At 40.5% G+C, this 17,969-nt stretch overlaps 1 protein-coding gene across 16 annotated transcripts in view; it reads right to left on the bottom strand.

The window, feature by feature from the left end:
- LTBP1 (latent transforming growth factor beta binding protein 1) overlaps positions 1-17,969 on the bottom strand; it is a 416,121-nt gene that overhangs the window by 75,305 nt on the left and 322,847 nt on the right. For all 16 annotated transcript variants that reach the window (XM_066378530.1, XM_066378532.1, XM_066378534.1 and 13 more), the window contains 3 exons: positions 16,780-16,902; positions 8,905-9,027; positions 2,169-2,294 (listed from right to left, as the gene is read on the bottom strand). In XM_066378530.1, coding sequence (XP_066234627.1) covers positions 2,169-2,294; positions 8,905-9,027; positions 16,780-16,902 — 372 coding nt within the window. The remainder of the gene's footprint in view (positions 1-2,168; positions 2,295-8,904; positions 9,028-16,779; positions 16,903-17,969) is intronic.

The following is a 17,969-nucleotide window of genomic DNA, read 5'->3' on the forward strand; positions in this document are numbered from 1 at the left end:
TACATTCCGAATCATAACTGTAGCAAAATTACAGTTATGAAGTAGCCACCAAAATTATTTTTTGGTTTGGGGTCACCGCAACATGAGGAACTGTATTGCGGGGTCACGGCATTAGAAAGGTTGAGAACCACTGACCTATGGCATATCATCAATGTTATAACAAAATGACATTGAATAAAATGATGTTATTTGAGGACCTGCTATCCTAGGTGTATAAACTCCACAGGTAACTCAAGATCACGTGGACTGGCTCCATCCTACAAGACAGCCAGGGGCAGAGTCAGGGCATACTGCTCCTGCCACAAGTTTCAGTCCAACAAAAGGAAATTTTGACCAGTTTAATATATTGAATTAAGCCCAAAATAAATGAAAGCCTTGCAGATCTTATTAGAGAAAGAGAACAACATGCCTAATAATTAAAAAGATTGTAAGTTATACTGCCATATATCGGCACATTATTCTAAATTACCTATATTACTACTTGTAAAATGGTCCAGTTTCTGGAGTAAAAAAATAAGGACCAAGTGTCAGAGAGAGTATGCCAAGGCACAGTAATTCACAAAGCACTAGACATTTTCTAAAAACTGTTTTTTAAATTCAAGTGTTTGCCAGGTAAATGCCTAACAAAGTTAGAACAGCAACTAAATTAGGGTGGATATATAACTCTCAAGTTGAAGAAATCAGTATTTAAAAAGATACCAAATTAAAGATCAATTACTAAGTCCAAAAGAACAAATAAATGTGAATCTTGATACTGGTATGGTCTTCTGGAACGACAGTCGTGACAAGCGGGCACTTAAGGTAACTTCCTTTTTCTTTTGAACACAGTTTTTCATTTCAGTAAAGGGAGCCCTTGACAGCCACAATTTCAGAGCCAACGGAGGGAGCCCGCCTGCATCTCTCCGGAATGCGGGGAAACGTGCGTTCTGCAGTTTGGTTTCATCAGGGATTCGGACGTTATGATCCCTTCGGAAAAATGTATGCACGCATGCAGTGTCTTTTTCAAGAGCCCCAGTCTCAGAGCTCTAAGTATAAAACTAACCTAAAACTTGAACCACGGAAACATGGCGTCCTTGTAAATCTCTCATATCACCTTTTTATGTTTTTCCTCCTTTTCCCCACTTTTGATTGCTTCCAAAGCCCTCGAAATCTGCTTGCTCAAACCGCACCCGCACTATCTCTTTTTTATTGAGAGCCAAATCTGGCATCAATGTTTTGTCTGCTCAGCAGGAGAGCAATTCCAACAATCTCCTGCTTTTTATAAGATCAGTTTATTCCTCCCAATACAATAATGAGTTTCAGATGAACCTGGTTCCACTGTGGTACGAGCAAGGAGAGCACACACTTCCTGTTGCACTATTTTTAAGAGCAAAGAATATGGGTACTATCACAGCCCAACAACAGAACCTTTGGAATTTACTTCTTTAAAACATAGCTGGGTTTTCATAACCTATATTTTCAAAGAGGTGGGCTGAAATTAAGATTATATGGGAATCTTCTCAGTTTACTTTTTAAAAGGTTCAGATGAATTATTCCACCATTTATCAAACTATACTGTCATCAGGAACGTCAATCTTCTGACTATAACCAGTGCTGTGTTCCCGCAAACATACAGAGGTCGCAAACAGGAAGCCGACAGTGTTATCTTAACTTAATTAGCTTTTAGAGGATAACAAATACTGACAGGTAAGAAAATATACTAGCTCAGAGAGCTAAGGATGTTAGAGAAATAACTCTGGAAAATTTCTGCTGACAATGGTGCAGAGAAATCAAGCAAGACATATTTCTATAAACAGAATGATGGAGGTGATCTGTATGAAGCATAATCAAAACAGGCACAGTCTCAAGCTATGCCCAGGAGGTTGCCATGGTTTTCTTACAGGCCTCCCACGTGCACCTCAATCATCACCTTCCGCACATTTTGAGTCATAATTCAGCAGTGAAATCAGCTGGATATCTTATCTATTACCCTTAGGTTATCCTAGTTGTAAATCCCAGCAACACTGAGCTAATGATTTCAGGTAGGAGTCGCCTTGATGCATACATGCTTGGGGCTCTTCAGTTGTAACTGTCTCTTAGTATCTTAAGGTCTCTGCCTATTTTATAGAAAGCATTGTCCCCGCTGTCTGTCACACAGTAACAACAGGATCTCCTACGGTTTATCTTACCTTCACACGTTCGGCCATCGGCAGAGATTGCGAAACCCTGTTCGCAGACACAGTGGAAAGAACCGTCTGTGTTTAGGCACTCTCCTTGAGGACCACAGAGTCCAGGCTGTTCACATTCATTAATATCTGGAATTGAAAAGAGAGTTCCAACACTTGAAAAAAAATCTGTATTTTCCCCCTATAATACCAGATGTACAGTAAGGAAACCTAGTACAAAATATTCAGACACGTATTTTGTGGCACAACTACACCATCTGTACAAATACCACACTGTCATAAGATAAGGTGGATTGTCATGAAACTATTTAGGTCGATTCATATAAAATAGCCAATGTTCAACCATTTCTGACCTACCAAAAACAACAACAACAACAACAAAAAACCAAACAATTTTATAGGTTCAACCCAAAGCTACCCTTATTTTAGCTGTGAGGAATGGTCTCACAGAGTCGACAGCTCTCGACAGAGTCCCCTGTGCCCTTTCCCATTGCCATGCCTACCTCTGCGGTAGCCTGTACACCCTGCAACATCAGTCCTTACCAAGCCTTAGAACGTGTACTTCTGAAGGGTGAGGCTGGGCATGTCTGACTTGTAGTGTTTGGTTCATAAATAGCACCTCACAAATGTCTGCTGACTATATAAATGAAATAGGCTCCGATTTTTATTTCACTGAAAATGAATAAAAGAAAAAAAATACAAGAAAAAAGGTCACTTGGACCAGGATGTTCCTTGTTGGGGACTGAATAAATAAACAGGGTATTATCTGCATAGCTTTGTGATGAGGAAATAGGTGAATGAGGGTGAGCTGCTTAGTACAGTGCCTAACGCACAACTAAGGGTCCAAGAGTGGTCATAGCTGTTGTTACAACTTGCAAGCAGATCACGCGATAGTTAAAACTTGTGTTGCCCACCTTCCACTCTGACTGCCCTCAGTGATGAGCATGCCCCGTGGCCAGAGCCATGATGCATTCAAACATTGATAAAGCATGAAGAGCTTGGTGTAAGTATAATGCTCTTTCAAGCCAGTTCTAATTATGTTGGCTAAGAGCATCAAAGTGGGCAACATAAGGAATCTTGGAGAATGGTCATTTGTTCACAGTGGTATGAACACATGGAACCGTCTGTTTACATTGTGTTTCAATTGTTATTTTACCCCTCTGTGCCCTTCACTCCATGGATTGCTCCTTGGTGAGAACTGCATATTTTAGTATAGCACATTAATAGTGTATTATGAATGTCTGTCCATCACATTTCAGTTATGTTCATACTCTACTAACTGAACAGTAATTGGCTAGTTCTTTTAATTAAGGGGTGAGGGTCATTAAAACTAACACAGGTCCTTAGCATCATCCAGGCAAGCAGCCCTGCTTAGGGCATTTTCCTGTCTTCCTTGTGTGTCTTAGACCCTCCTTTCTCTCTCACTCAAGAGGCCCACAATACATCCTCTTAGATGTCCATCTTTAATTCAATGAAAAACATTTACTGAATGCTTCCTATGAGACGGCTGAGTAGGATGGGACCCTTGACATTATGAAGCTCACATAATATAACAGGGGAGGTAGAAATGGGCATGAATAACTGCGAAGCTAGTGTCCTCTAGAATACGGGTAGCCACCACACTGCTGTTCTCTTTCTCAAGAAAGTCATCGCTATCCCTGCATCCAGGATCTCCCAGGCTCTTCTTTTGGCTTTACTGATCTCATTGTGCAACAGGAATTCTGGGACTATCATTCATTCATCCATCTCTCTAGATTCATCATAAACGCTTTACCCTTCAATCTGCCTAGTTGGCCTCTCCATTGCTAAATCAAACTGAGAAATGAAGCAGGAATTACTCATTTTCTTAAAAATCCTTCCAGTCTTGTCATTGTCACTAATTTTATCATATTTCAAGGAAGAGGAATGAATAATTTTCTTCTTAACTATTTCTCAATATAATTTCACACTGAAATAATCTTCACCTTTTTTTATAATAAGTCTCTGCTAGCATCTATGTTTGCTCTGCAACTACTGATAATATCTTAGATTGGTAATCTTTTCTGAACCCTGACCTCTTAGTCTTTAGTTCCATTCTTTCCTTCCAACCTGCTGTTTCAAGTTGTCTCTTCCTGGATAAAAAGGTACCAAAAAGTTCCACTGGTCTAAAGATTGAGCCCAAGGTCCACATCTATCTTGCAATACCCTAAAGGTTATTGGAAACCACCTACTTATTTTATCCGATGCCTCAATGTAAAAAGCTGCCTGCTTTGCAACTTCTCACAGGGAATAATGTGCATAAAGTTCTTGTTTAAGAGAAATCACTGATTAACAAATAATTATATAAAAACTTTGATGACAGGAACTGAAAATGAATTCCCAGACTTTTTTCCAGGAAAATGCTAAGAAAGAACAACACGAATATCTGGAACTAGAGAAACATATGCATTCAATTTGGGTTGTACTTACTGAGGCATTTCTAAACTATGCTGCTAGTAACTCAGCTGAAAGCCAGACTATATTTAAGTTGGGTTTCTTTCATGGGTCCGAGATTCCACAGAAATTCACAATCTGGCATGTGTAAGTTAAAACGTGAAACTGAAGTGTGCTCTGAATTTCAGATGTATGCTGCCACATTCCTAAAGAGATGATTAACACGGAGTTTCCATGCTGTCCGTGTATATCATCATTAATTTTACTGGCGGAAGAGACTCTTAAACACGCTTCCATCTGAAAATGCCTTACTGATATGGAACGCTTTTCACATTATTAGGTAAGGTTCAAAGTTTATGCCTCTCACACAATGTTATTCAAACATGCCACACAGTTGTTAGCATGTTCATCAATTACATTTTCAGCATTAACATCAACTGAATTCTACACCAATCGACAGAATGGTGACATGACCATGTAATTAGATAGAAACAGGCTACTAACTTCAAGTAGAGTGAAAGATCACAAAGTTGCCTGCAGAAATACAGCAAACAAAGATGATTCAAAACAAAGTGAGTGTACATGCCATAATAAACACCAACAGAAGACAGTGTGTGATACAGCACATTCATAGATGACATTATTTAAAAGGTACCAAAACCTGCTTGAGAAATACAGTGCATTCATTTGGATTAAAACATTTTTAAGCAGACATGTTCATTTATTCTGAAAAATAGGAATCATCAAGGCAACAGAGAATGAAGTCAACTTCAAAATAAAACTTTATATGCTTAAAGCAGTCACATATGAGAGTTGATATCAAAATTTAATGTACTGAGAAAACATAGTAGTACAATTAATAAATCAGATGATCAAGTTAGTTCCTTGTGATTTAACACTAGATGTTTAGTAATAAAATTTTCGGTATCAATCATGATCCACTTACACTAAGACTTGGTTTTGCTTCTATTCAGTCAAAAAAAAAATTGCGATGAAAGATATCAGAAAAGAAAGTATTACTTTTCAGCCAAAAAGTCTGTATTCGAAGCAGGTTTCAGATTGTTTTTTTGTCTGTTTTGGGGCATCTCTTGGCATGTTTATATAAATCAAGATTCATTCTATTAAGATGTGCAAGTGCCAAAATAGATATTCTCACTTAAATTTGTAATTCAAATGTTCCTTCACTATTTTAAATCCAATATATTTTAAATTCTGCTCTGTAAATACTGAAAAACTCAAATTCACCTTATTGAATCACGATGGCAAATATATGGTATTAAATGAGATATACAGTGTATTTAAATCTTAGGATCAGTAAAAAATTAATTTTAAAAGATCTTGAGGCAAAGCCCATGTCTTTGGTAGCTTAGTGACACATATATAAGGAGATAAAGTGTATGACAATCCAGAATAAAAAAGCTACACATGTTCAGTAGCAGTGTATAAAGAATAACTTCAATAATCCTTTAATGTTACTTGCAGATACACTACAGAGTTCCATAATGGTAGAAGAATGACAAAAAAGTATATTTATCCAAGAATCAGAAACAAATAGGCATCAAGGTAAATAATAAATATGAGTTTTCAATATGAAAAATAGGCATGGATTTATTAATGATTACAATAGGCTGTCAGACAGCCATGTGCAAAGTAGGAACAATAAGCCAGATACAGGTCACCAGGGTAGAAAGCCCTGGGTGCCTAGCAATGATCAAAACTTGGAAAACAAGCCCTGGCTGGTTGGCTCAGTGGTAGAGCGTCGGCCTGGCATGCAGGAGTCCCGTGTTCGATTCCCGGCTAGGGCACACAGGAGAAGTGCCCATCTGCTTCTCCACCCCTCCCCCTCTCCTTCCTCTCTGTCTCTCTCTTCCCCTCCCGCAGTCAAAGCTCCACTGGAGCAAAGATGGCCCAGGTGCTGGGGACGGCTCCATGGCCTCTGCCTCAGGTGCTAGAATGGCTCTGGTTGCAACAGAGCAACGCCCCAGATGGGCAGAGCATCGCCCCCTGGTGGGCATGCCAGGTGGATCCTGGTCGGGCGCAGTGGGAGTCTGTCTGACTGCCTCCCCATTTCCAACTTCAGAAAAATACAAAACAAACAAACAAACAAAAAACAAAACAAAACAAAAAAAACCCAACTTGGAAAACAAAATATTGTAGAGTGGGACATAGTCCCCAGGGTGACCTTTCCTCTCCTAGCATAGATTGAACCCCCCTGAACTCTCATATCATGGTCATACTGTTTGGACCCTCCCTTGAGCTTTCCTCTCCTGCCATGTTGCTAGTCATGTGATAGGACCCTTTAGAGGAGAAACAAAGGGGCCAGACAACAGCCTCATGCATGCGTCCCTGAGGGCTCTTGCAGGACCACTCCTTAGGCATTAAGCCCTCAGGACAATGAATGAGGTTCTGATCCGCATCAAATAACAGACTGACATTTGTCAGAGGGGATGGGGGTTGAGGGGTTGGGTAAAAAGGTGAAGGAATTAAGCAAAGGAAAAGAAAAACTTATACAGACAAAAGTGTAGGGATTACAGGAGGGAAAGGGGGTGGGGAAAGGTGGAGAAGGGTAGAGGTAGGGTAGAATGATGGAGGGAGACTTGATGGAGGGTGGTGAACACTCAAGGCAGTATACAGATGGTGTATTTTGGAAATTGTATACCTGAAACCTGTATAATTTTAATAACCAATGTCACCCCAATAAATTTAAGAAAAAAAAATTTAAATAAATCTTAGGAAGAAAGCCTTGGGTCTGTTGACCACAGAGACAGCATTTTGGTCAAAGTGGAGATAATGTCTAGGCCTCAGTTGTTTTTTAACTGCCTGCCTAGAAAAGCAGCAAGGCCAGGTGGGGCGACACCATGGCTGACATCAGGACCAGTTGTGATGACAAATGACCGCCTGCCCTGGCGCCGACCAACCAGTGGAGTCCAGAACCCTGAGGGAACATACCTGGCAAGCTAATGAATATTCTATTGAGATCCTCCTCTGAGACCTCTCCTACAATCCCTGTCTTTAAAATCCCTTAAGAAAAGGACCCAGCACCACTGCTCTCACCCCACGCCTTTCCCCACCCCCTTCCTCCCTCCTTTCCCCAGGTGCACCCTCTCTAGAACACTAATGAGCCTTTTCCTCTTTCCCTCCCCCAGAAGCATTTTTCTTTGCCTTTCTTTCACCTAAGCTCCAAAGACCCTTATTTTGCCTTTGTTACTTGTTTCCTGAGTCCACGCAGCCCAGCTGGCTCACTTCTTTCACGGCTCACTTATTCTTCCCCTGTGACTTTCTAAATAAACTTTCACTCGTATTTGAGTTCCTTGGCTCTGAATTCTTTTCTTAGCCAAACTCAGGGACTGAGGTCACACATCTGGTGCCGTTCACCATTAACACTAAGACGAATAAATACAGGAACACTTGTGGGGCAGCCAGGTATAGCTAAAGATGTTGGGACACAGGATCTGAAAAATCTAACTTTTCCGTCCGAGCATTAATAATTACTCAATGTGTTACACTGGGAAAAACAACCGAATCTCAAATCTTCTCTGTTTTGGCTACAAATGCAATAATAATTGGTATCGTGAAGGAGGGAATAGTAGTGAAAAAAGATTGTGAGTTCAAAGCTGCTCTACAACTATTTGGGAAGAGCATGCTAATTAATTTCTCTGAACCTCAGTTATTTATGCACAAAATAAATGTAAGAAAACCTACCTCAACTATTAAGAATTAAATGAGATACTTACAGCACCCAGCACATCATAGGTGTCCAATTAAAGCTTTTGTTGTAATTAGTGCTGTGTTCTTACTAGTACCATGTGTCCACTGTATGTTGTATGGGTGATTAAATGTAATAGCACTTTGAAAAAAATATAAAACACTGTTCATAGTTTTGATCAAAGTATTGATGAAATATTTTAGGAAGAGAAAAAGCTGGATACTGGATAAAAACAGAGATAAGGAAACAGACAGATAAATATCAGCTATGGAGTAAAATGATAATCCCTGTGAAGGCTATAAGAAAGCTAGAAAGATAATTTAGAGTCAAGTACCAAGACTGACCCATGGAAGACACAACAAGTTACAGGAGATCTTAGTTACTGCACAGCATGCAATGTGGGGACACACTTCTAAGACACACAAGTTTCAGTTAATAACAAGGTGCCATGCAAAAGAGAATTTCCTGTATTCCATGCAGACACAAGAATGATATTTAAACAATACAAACGGGCAAAGCTCATTTATATACAAAGCAAGTGGTAAAACCACAGATCATCATCAGGAAGCATCAAGAACTGAGGCACTACGTTAATTATGACAAAGAGGAAGAGAGAAGTACCTTGACATCCTTTATTGTCATTTAACTGGAATCCATTTGGACAAGAACAATCATAGGACCCTTTGGTATTAATGCAGTCTCCTCCCTGGCAAACAGTATTGTCTTCCAAGCATTCGTTGATATCTACAAATCAATTTAAAACATTTAAAAGATTAAATAAACTGTATCTTAATTAGATATTTTTCATTACCTTTACACACAAAAATCACATAAATGTACTTTTTTTTCTACATCATTTATAACACATGATTTGAAGTGACAGCTTTTTAACTTTCAGGGTTCTTAAAAAATGGAACATTTTGAAAGAATTTTGACTTTAAACAATATATAATCTGAAGTTTTAACATCAAATGAAAGGAACTGGAAGAGGAAAAGTCAAAATTTTGTAACAGAATAATTGGCTATATTCTTGGTGATGATAGAGAATAAAAATCTTATTTAAATACGTATTATTACGAATATCTTGAGCATCTACTTATAAAAGATCCTGTGTTATAGATGATAGGAAAAATTTTAAAGTATTTGGCGTGAACTATGCCCCCCAAAAGAAATGATTGTTCAAAAAAGACTGCATTAATGAACACATGAAATACTAAACTGTTTTAGGAGTCCAAAACAATTTAACATAAAAACTGTTAAAAAAAAATGATTATTTGCCAAAAGAACAGTATGAATTTCGGGTGTCACATGAATTTAGAAAAAAGATATCATAAAGGTCAGAGGCTTCATGTAGCAAAAGGAATTGACTTGGAGACTAAGCAGCAGGAGGGACAGTGTGGGAGGTGGAAGCACTGGGGCTTTTAGCAGAAAGGGACTCAGCAAGATCAAAGCTTCCCTGAAATCCCTGACTCAGCAGCTGTCACAAACAGGTTTGATGTTGCCTGCATTGTTCTGATATACCGTATTTCCCCAGGTATAAGACGCACCTTAATTTTGGGACCTCAAATTAAAAAAAATGTATTACATAAAATTATTGAACTCAAGTTTTATTCATCATAAAATTCATACAGCTCCTCCTCAATGTCAAAACTCCCATCCATTAGCTTGTCCTCCTCTGTGTCTGATGACGAATCATGCAAAAATAAGTGTGAAATAGCAGGAAATGCAAGTACAAAAAATCTACAACCACTGTTGTAGACTCCCAATTTTTTCCAAAAATGGTGCGTCCTATACATGGAGAAATACAGTATATATTTATAGCATATGTGCAACTAAAAATGGTTTAACGTAACCAATAGTGAGTTCCTGACTGCAAGCATGTGAGACAACGAATGACCCCCCTCATAGCGTGAACGCTAGGCAGAACGTCCCAGAGGGCTCTTTAGTACATTTACTCCTAGTCAGAGTGCATTATTCCTAACACACTGCATGGGTCCTTCTTCTTTTGTCTGTGGAGGATTTATATTATTTGCCATGGAGAAAAGCTAAGAGACCAAACCTTCTTTGTTTTCTCAGATTTGGGCATATTCTGGCATTTCTTGCAAATAACTATGCTTGCTGCTAAAACAAATGAGAAGCTCCAGGAAGAAGTAAATACAGAGACTATTTAAGTCTAGTTCTCCTCACTTTCTGGTTCAAACTATGGAGGCACCAAATTAAATTTTCTTCGTAGAACCCAATCAACCAATTAACTGGATTCTGTACCATTTATGGGGAATATAAAAGAGAAATAAGCACTTTATAATTTAATTCTATCAAAACAAAAACAAGTTAATAGGATGTTCACCCAGGTTTAAAATGTTTCTGAATACTGCTCCCAAAACATAAAAGACACAGCTGATGTGACTCTGTCACCAGTTAAGTGGGTTATCTTTTTTTTTTAATTAAGTGAGAGACAGATTCCCAATTGCACCCTGTTGGACAAATGAATTTGTATTTTTTTAGTTTGCTCACTTTTATTGTTAAAAAATGGCACTGGGCAGCCACATGTGTGCTTGCCTTCAGAGCAGGGTGGTTGATTGCAAATTGCGGACTGCAGTCCTGCTTGGGAGGGGCCCTTGTTTTGCTACTGTTTGCTGGAGGAGGGGTCTTTGTGGGCCCAGCCAGTTTTGCAGGGACAGCGGAGGGAGAGAATGCAGAGTGCTGAAGAAGAAGAAGCCAGTTTTGCAGAGGAGAAGGAGTACAGATGGGAAACCAGAGCTGAGGGGCTTTATGAGCTCCGCTGAGACTGGTGGGGCCTTTGATTCTAGGAGGAACTGGAGAAGATTCTCCTGGTTGTGGAACCAGAGAATGCGTCAGGACTTTGGGAGCCCTGAATGAAAGGGAAGTGTTTTCCCTGCCTGTTTGCTCGTAGGCCAGTGCAAGATTTTGATAAAGGAATGGCCCACCATTTTTGGTTCCACTGTTTCTTTACTCTCTGCCCGAATTCAATGTGAACCTGCATGGCCACGATGGCGGTAGCCACTGCCCTTACATGCCCTGACCAGGATCCACCTGGCAAACCCCTACCAGGTGATGTTCTGCCCATCTGGGGTCTCTGCTCTATTGCTGGGCAACCAATCTGTTTTAGTGCCTGAGGCAACACCATGGAGCCGACCTCAGTGCCTGGGGCCAACTTGCTCAACCAATTGTGACATAGCTGCAGGAGGAAAAGAGAGAGAAGGAGAAAAGGGGGAGAGGTGGAGAAACAGATGGGCACTTTTCCTGTGTGCCCTGACCAGGAGTCAAACCCGGGATTTCCACATGCCGGGCTGACACTCTACCACTGAATCAACAGGCCAGGGCCATTTATCACTTTTTCTTTTGTGTTTTTCTAACTTCAGTGAAGTATAATTTACATACAATAAATGCATCTAATTATAAGAGTTCATTTCAATGAGTTTTGACAAATGCAGATATATATATTCTTGTGACTACCATCATAATCAATGTTATAGGCATTTCTGTATTGATTTATATCTATTCACATCCACTTTTGGATTCACAGGTCATTGCACGTGCAATAATTTTTTAAGGAATTGATGAGATATCTTTGTAAGAATGTAATTCTGTAGTGCCAAACATAAAGTTTGGTAATGTTTTCTTTTGACTCTTTTTCAGTCTTAAAATCTCCATTCTTACTAACCTCATGCCTTAGGTGTTATATTTGCCATGAAAGAGCCAGGGAAGGAACCATCATGCATAATTAAGACAGATAAAGCACGGAACAGTGTTTTCAACCGCTGGTCTGCAGACCAGTGCTAGTCTGCCAGAAATTTCCTGCAGGTCCACAAAAGAATTAACTGCCCTGATGTTATATGAAGATGACAGACCTCATGGAGGATGTTTTCTATGCGGTTTGAATATGCCAACAAATGTTTTATTCACCAGCTGAATGACCTTTGGCATATGAAAACTTCAAAAAATAGAACTGAAGTTAAGAATAGGCTTTTAGATATAAATCCTGTGAAAATAATTCTTCAACCCCACTGGCTGCTAATTTCATGATTTTGAATAGTGATTGTGCCAAATGGGAATAAATTCTAGGCTGCTGTTTATGTATCTTTGCCATAAAACACTTACTAAATGAATAAACTGGACAACCATTAACTACAACAACAACAACAAAAAGGTCTTGCCCCAAAAGGTTCCTTGTGCCCTGTTCTGTTTGGCGACTTCGGCTGAGCATCATATTTCTGAGATTCATCCAAACTGTTGTGTCAATAACTTGGTCCTCCTTATTTCCAAATAGTATTTTATTGTATAAATGCCCACAATTTGTTTATCCATTCGCCAGTTAATGAATATTTGGATTATTGACATTTTGGCTATTATGAACAAAGTTTCTATACACATCCATGGATAAGCTTGCATGTGAACATATGCTTTCATGTTCTCTCAGAATTCCTACAGGCAGAATGACTGGGTGACATAATAGGTTTAACTTTAGAAGCAACTGTCTTCTGAAGTGGCTGCACCACTCTACATTCCCACTGGCAGGGGAGGAAGTTCCAGCTTACCACATTTAACTCTAATAGCGCTACAGCTATTCCAATGAGTGCTAAGTAGGAGGTCTCTTTAAAAACTTACTTTTCTTTTTTGGCTCCGTAGGCAAATGAGCTAACAAAGTCAGAAAAGGCATATTTGATTATTAGCATCATGCGAAAAATATTTTCAATTCCAAAAAAGATTGAAGAGAACCCTGAGAACGTGAATTTCAGCAACAAAAGAAACACTCCATTATCTAGATGTTTGCCTCAGCATTATGGAGGCACATCTGCTCTGTTGGTACTACCTTAAAATAATTTAATTTTCATTCATTTCCCAAAATCTAAGAGAAATTATGTATGTGAGGAAAAAGAAGAACTAAGTATTTAGCAGTAATTGTATAGACTTTAAAACTCAGTGCATTCATTATCTTAGAGACTGGTTAAGTTTAAAAAAATTTTTTTGCAAGACCTCTATCTTCAAAAGAAAAAAAAAAAGGTACATTGACCATTAAGAGATCCTAACATGGGATTGTCCCGTACCGCCACCCAGGGTGGTATGAAAGGCTCTTTCCAAGAATTAGGAAATACAGCAGGCTTTAAGGAAGGTAACAGTCAATCTTGGTCACCCCTCCACTGAGACTGCATTTGTCAAAGTCTCCAATGACCTCCACTTGCTGAGTGCCATGGTCTCCTTTTGGTTCTCATGTGCCTAGAGCCATGTTTGACACAATCCATCACTCCCTCCTCTTTGATAGACTTTCTTCTCTCAGACTCTGCTTTTTCTTCTCCCCCACTTGCCACTTTTCTCCGTCCACTTGCTCACTCCCATCCGCCTCCCTGCTTCTCCATGCTGCAGGGACTCAGTCTTAGGATTTCTCTCTTCTAGCTACACTCATTTCCTTTGGTCATTTCTTCCAATGCCATGGTTTAAACGCTGTCTATATGCTGATGACTTCCAGCCCAGAACTCACTGCTGAATTCCAAATGCATAGGTACGACTGCCTCTCAGAGATCTTCGTTTGAATACTTACTCTGGACATCATAAATTTCAACTGCCCGAATCAAGTTCCTAATCTCTTCCACAAAGCCTGCTCCTGGGGGGACTTTGCACCTGCTACTCCTTTGAACAAAATGCTCTTCCCATAAATAATCCAATGTCATCACTTCAGGGAAGCCTCCGCTTGCCTCCTCACTTAAAATCCCTGCCCCTCCTCCCTCAGCAGTCGCCACATACACCTCCCTTTTATTTTTTCTCCATAACATTGATTGCCATTTAACAGACTATCCATTTTACTTACACATCAAGTTTATTATTATCTTCCTCACTAGAATGTAAGCTCTACAAGGGCAGACATTTTTGTTTGTTTGGGTTTATCACAGTATGTCCAGTACTTACAATAAATACTTGTTGAATACATATATAAAATGATTCTGATAAGGAAAGAAATACTTTCACTTCTTCCCACCTTTTTTTATTTGGTCCACAAAGACACGACCATGACAGAGGGGCCACAGGAAGTCACAGTAAATCAGGCATCTTTTCCTCAGGCTTTGCAAAGGATTAGCGGGGAGCAACCACAGTGCAAGGCTGCGGAAGGTGCTAAGACAGGCATGGAATGAGGGACTGTGCCTGGAAGGGGAACAAGTCAGAGGCAGACCCTTTGAAGGTTAAGATGCCTGGACCTCTATAACGAGGACAACTGAGGTCACCCCATTACCTTAGACAGGTGGCTGCTGAGCGGAGTCAGCAGCGCACAGAGATGCACACAGCACTTGGGGTTCTAACTAAAAGAAGGCCAGCAGGACTGCAGGATAACACTGTCAGAAAACGATGTCTTTGCCAGGATTATTAGAGAAAAACTACACACGTCAATATAAAAGCCAACAAGAAAGATGGCTCTTCTTCCCACAGCTGCGAGAGGCATGTGAACGATCACAGCTCAGTTAATTACAGCTCAATACCCTGGGGAGGGTCAGACAGTACTGGATGGGAACTAGCAGGCTGGAGCGCTGACTCCGTTTCAAAGGGAGCTCTGGCTTAGTTGGATGGACTCCAGTCTTCTTTATAACCTAGAACAGTAGGGAAATTAGCCCTGACTTTATGAAAAAAGAGCCGAATAATATATCCCAGAAGAACCTTTCTCATGGAACATGATAGTATCTTATAAACATATACATTAATAATGATGAGCAAGTTGGCTAAACAGTTTTTGCTTGGCTTTTCCTGCAATGGATGTTTTCAGAATAAAAATCTTGAACTTCTGAGAGGTGGTTACACGTTATAACAGCCGAAGCAGAGGAACATGCCCTTGGAAGGGAACCCACTGCCCAAAGCTTCATCACCGGTGAGCCAACTGATTTGCTTCCCAGCAGGTTCCTCCATGACCTGGCGCCCCAAGGCCGCCGCTCCCACTCTGAAACGCCACTGTGCTGGGTCATCAGCACTTCCCCAGCTGTTAGAGTGTTCTCCAAACACGATCTTTCACATAATCAAATTGTATTCTAGTGATTTAGCACTTGTCTGACCAATGCAGACTTTTCAGCAGGTATGTTGATTATAACTTTTTTCTGGTGTTAAGAGACCTTTAAAGAACATCACCACCTTAAGATAAAATCCTAGAAGATGATTTACTGATTTAATAATAATATATATTTTAAGGGCCCTGAAACTTCCAAAAGTACCCTCTCGAGGGGTTGTGACTGGTTGTGCCAACTTCTCTGGGCAGAAAAGCAGGAGGCTGTGCCATAGAGTGGGTCTTTCCCAACAAACTGGGACTGGGAAGTGAAAATATATCTGGGACCATTGGAATATGGGCCATAAAACCATTCAAGGAAAAGCCCACCCACTCTCTCAAAGGCGGGGTCCCAACCCTCATTCAGAGACTCACACTCTATGTGGGCCACACGCTTGCCCTGGTCAGTGACAATTTCAGGTTTTACAACTGACAAGGTCAAAATGTAGTAAATCAGCAGGTGAGTTGGGAAGAAAACGGTAACTTGGATGGATACAAAAAAATCAGACCGAAGTCACAAGTGACAGACTGGTGGCAAACGGATTCAGCAGCCCTGACTTCCTCAGAGAGGTTCTGAACCACTATAGATATGTAGGGTATCTTTTAGAAATATTAAAAAGTAATAAAATAATAAAAAATGTTTAAAAAGTCCTGCCTGGTTGGCTCAGTTATAGAGCATTGACCTAGCATGTGGAAGTCCCAGGTTCAATTCCCAGTCAGGGCATAAAGGAGAAGCAACCATCTGCTTTTCCAACCCTCCCCCTTCTCTGTCTTTCTTCTCCTCATGCAGCCATGGCTCGATTGATTCCAGTGCATTGGCCCAGGGCTCTGAGGATGGCTCCATGGAGCCACTGCCTTAGGTGCTAAAAATAGTTTGGTTGCAAGCATGGGCCCCAGGTGGGCAGAGCATCAGCCCCATATGGGGTTCACTGGGTGGATCTGGTCGGGGCACGTGCAGCAGTCTGTCACTCTACCTCCCCTCCTTTCACTTAAATAAAAAATAAAAAATAAATTAAAAAATATTTTATGCAAAGAAACTGAGAATTGAATTAATGTTTGGCTCTTAAAAACTTTCCAGTTATAAGGAAAATTAACTTGGGTTTACTTATGTGGAACATTTGGATACTGATCCTTCATAAATAAGGCGTTACCGTTCCTAACTACACACCCAGGACTACGAACTATCTACAGCTGAAGAAAGTGAAACTGGACCTTTACTCCTTTAGCTGGCACAATTCTTCTAAAAGAAACCCAGCTCCAAGCAGTGCAGACAAGCCCTGGATTTTGCTCCCTTCTCTGCATTATTTCTGTGACCAGGGGAAAATACTCTGTGGGGACCTAATGTCTTCAACTGCAGTCCAAAGGAAGGGCTCGAGGACAGAAGCTGGGATGACACCCCGATTTCCCTCTGATCTGGGCATTTTCTGATTCTGAAAGCAGGAGCAATTTCTCACCTTCACAATGGTCCCCGAGGGCAGAGGCCCTGTAACCCTGGTCACAAACACAGCGGAAGGAGCCCTCTGTGTTCCTGCACTGCCCGTTGGCACAGAGATGCTGGTGCTGGCATTCATCGATGTCTGTGAGCAAGAGAGGAAAAAGAAACTGTAGACGTGATGCTTTAAAAGTACTTTTAACCATTCATGCAAAGGAAGTTCACAAACGATCTGGTCTTCTATTTGGTTTTTCATTACATGAATTAAACTATCCTCTAGTAAAGGCATTAGTCGCCCAATAGGGAAAAATCCAGATGAATTTAAAATGTTGATCAGTGTGTTAAGAACCTGTACATATTAAAGCACTGATGAGTGGGGCAAATACTTAGCTGGAATCTCTAAGCCTCCACTAAACTTCTTGGATTTATTCTATAGGTTTGACTGTAACACTCTGTCCTAGTCCAGAGGGCTATCCACTACAGCCCACTGACTGTTACTGTGCATGTGGTTTTATTGGGAAATAGCCCTGCAGGTTCATTTACTATCGATCCTTTACATCTGACTGAAAGGCTCATCCCACACACATCATTTGTTTCACTAATTTACCCTTCAACTCCCTAATCACCAGGCTTCTGGTTCCGTATCTCTCAACAAACAATGATTTTCTGGTTAAATCTAATGGCCTTTCCCTCCTCTCAGCCCATCCGATGTGCACACTGCCAATGACTCTTCCTCAATCCATGTATCCTTGGCTAAGAGATTATTTGTTCGATAACCCCAACCCTGAGCTCAGGCTCACACTCATTCCTGCATCACATCCACACACAAAAGGCACAATAATATAGTGCATGTATGCAATTTGATATTAGATTTTAATTACTCATCCTCACGCTAATCTTTATTAGATTGACAAGTTTCCTGACAGCAGGGGCTAGGTCTACCCACAGCCTTTATTATTTTTAGATGACTGATGTTTTATAGTTAGCAGGCACTCAATTCGTGTTTGTTGGCAGACTTCGCTATAGCCGTTGAGTCTATTTATCTGCTCTGGCACGGTGAGTCTCTGAGTTTACACAAACATCAGCGCCTTCCAGGACCCTGCACTGCTGCTCTCCATTGAGTCTATTTATCTGCTCCGGCATGGTGAGTCTCTGAGTTTACACAAACATCAGCGCCTTCCAGGACCCTGCACTGCTGCTCTCCCCCACTCT

Source organism: Saccopteryx leptura, chromosome 3 (assembly GCF_036850995.1).
Source record: "Saccopteryx leptura isolate mSacLep1 chromosome 3, mSacLep1_pri_phased_curated, whole genome shotgun sequence".
Taxonomy (NCBI): Eukaryota; Metazoa; Chordata; class Mammalia; order Chiroptera; family Emballonuridae; genus Saccopteryx; species Saccopteryx leptura.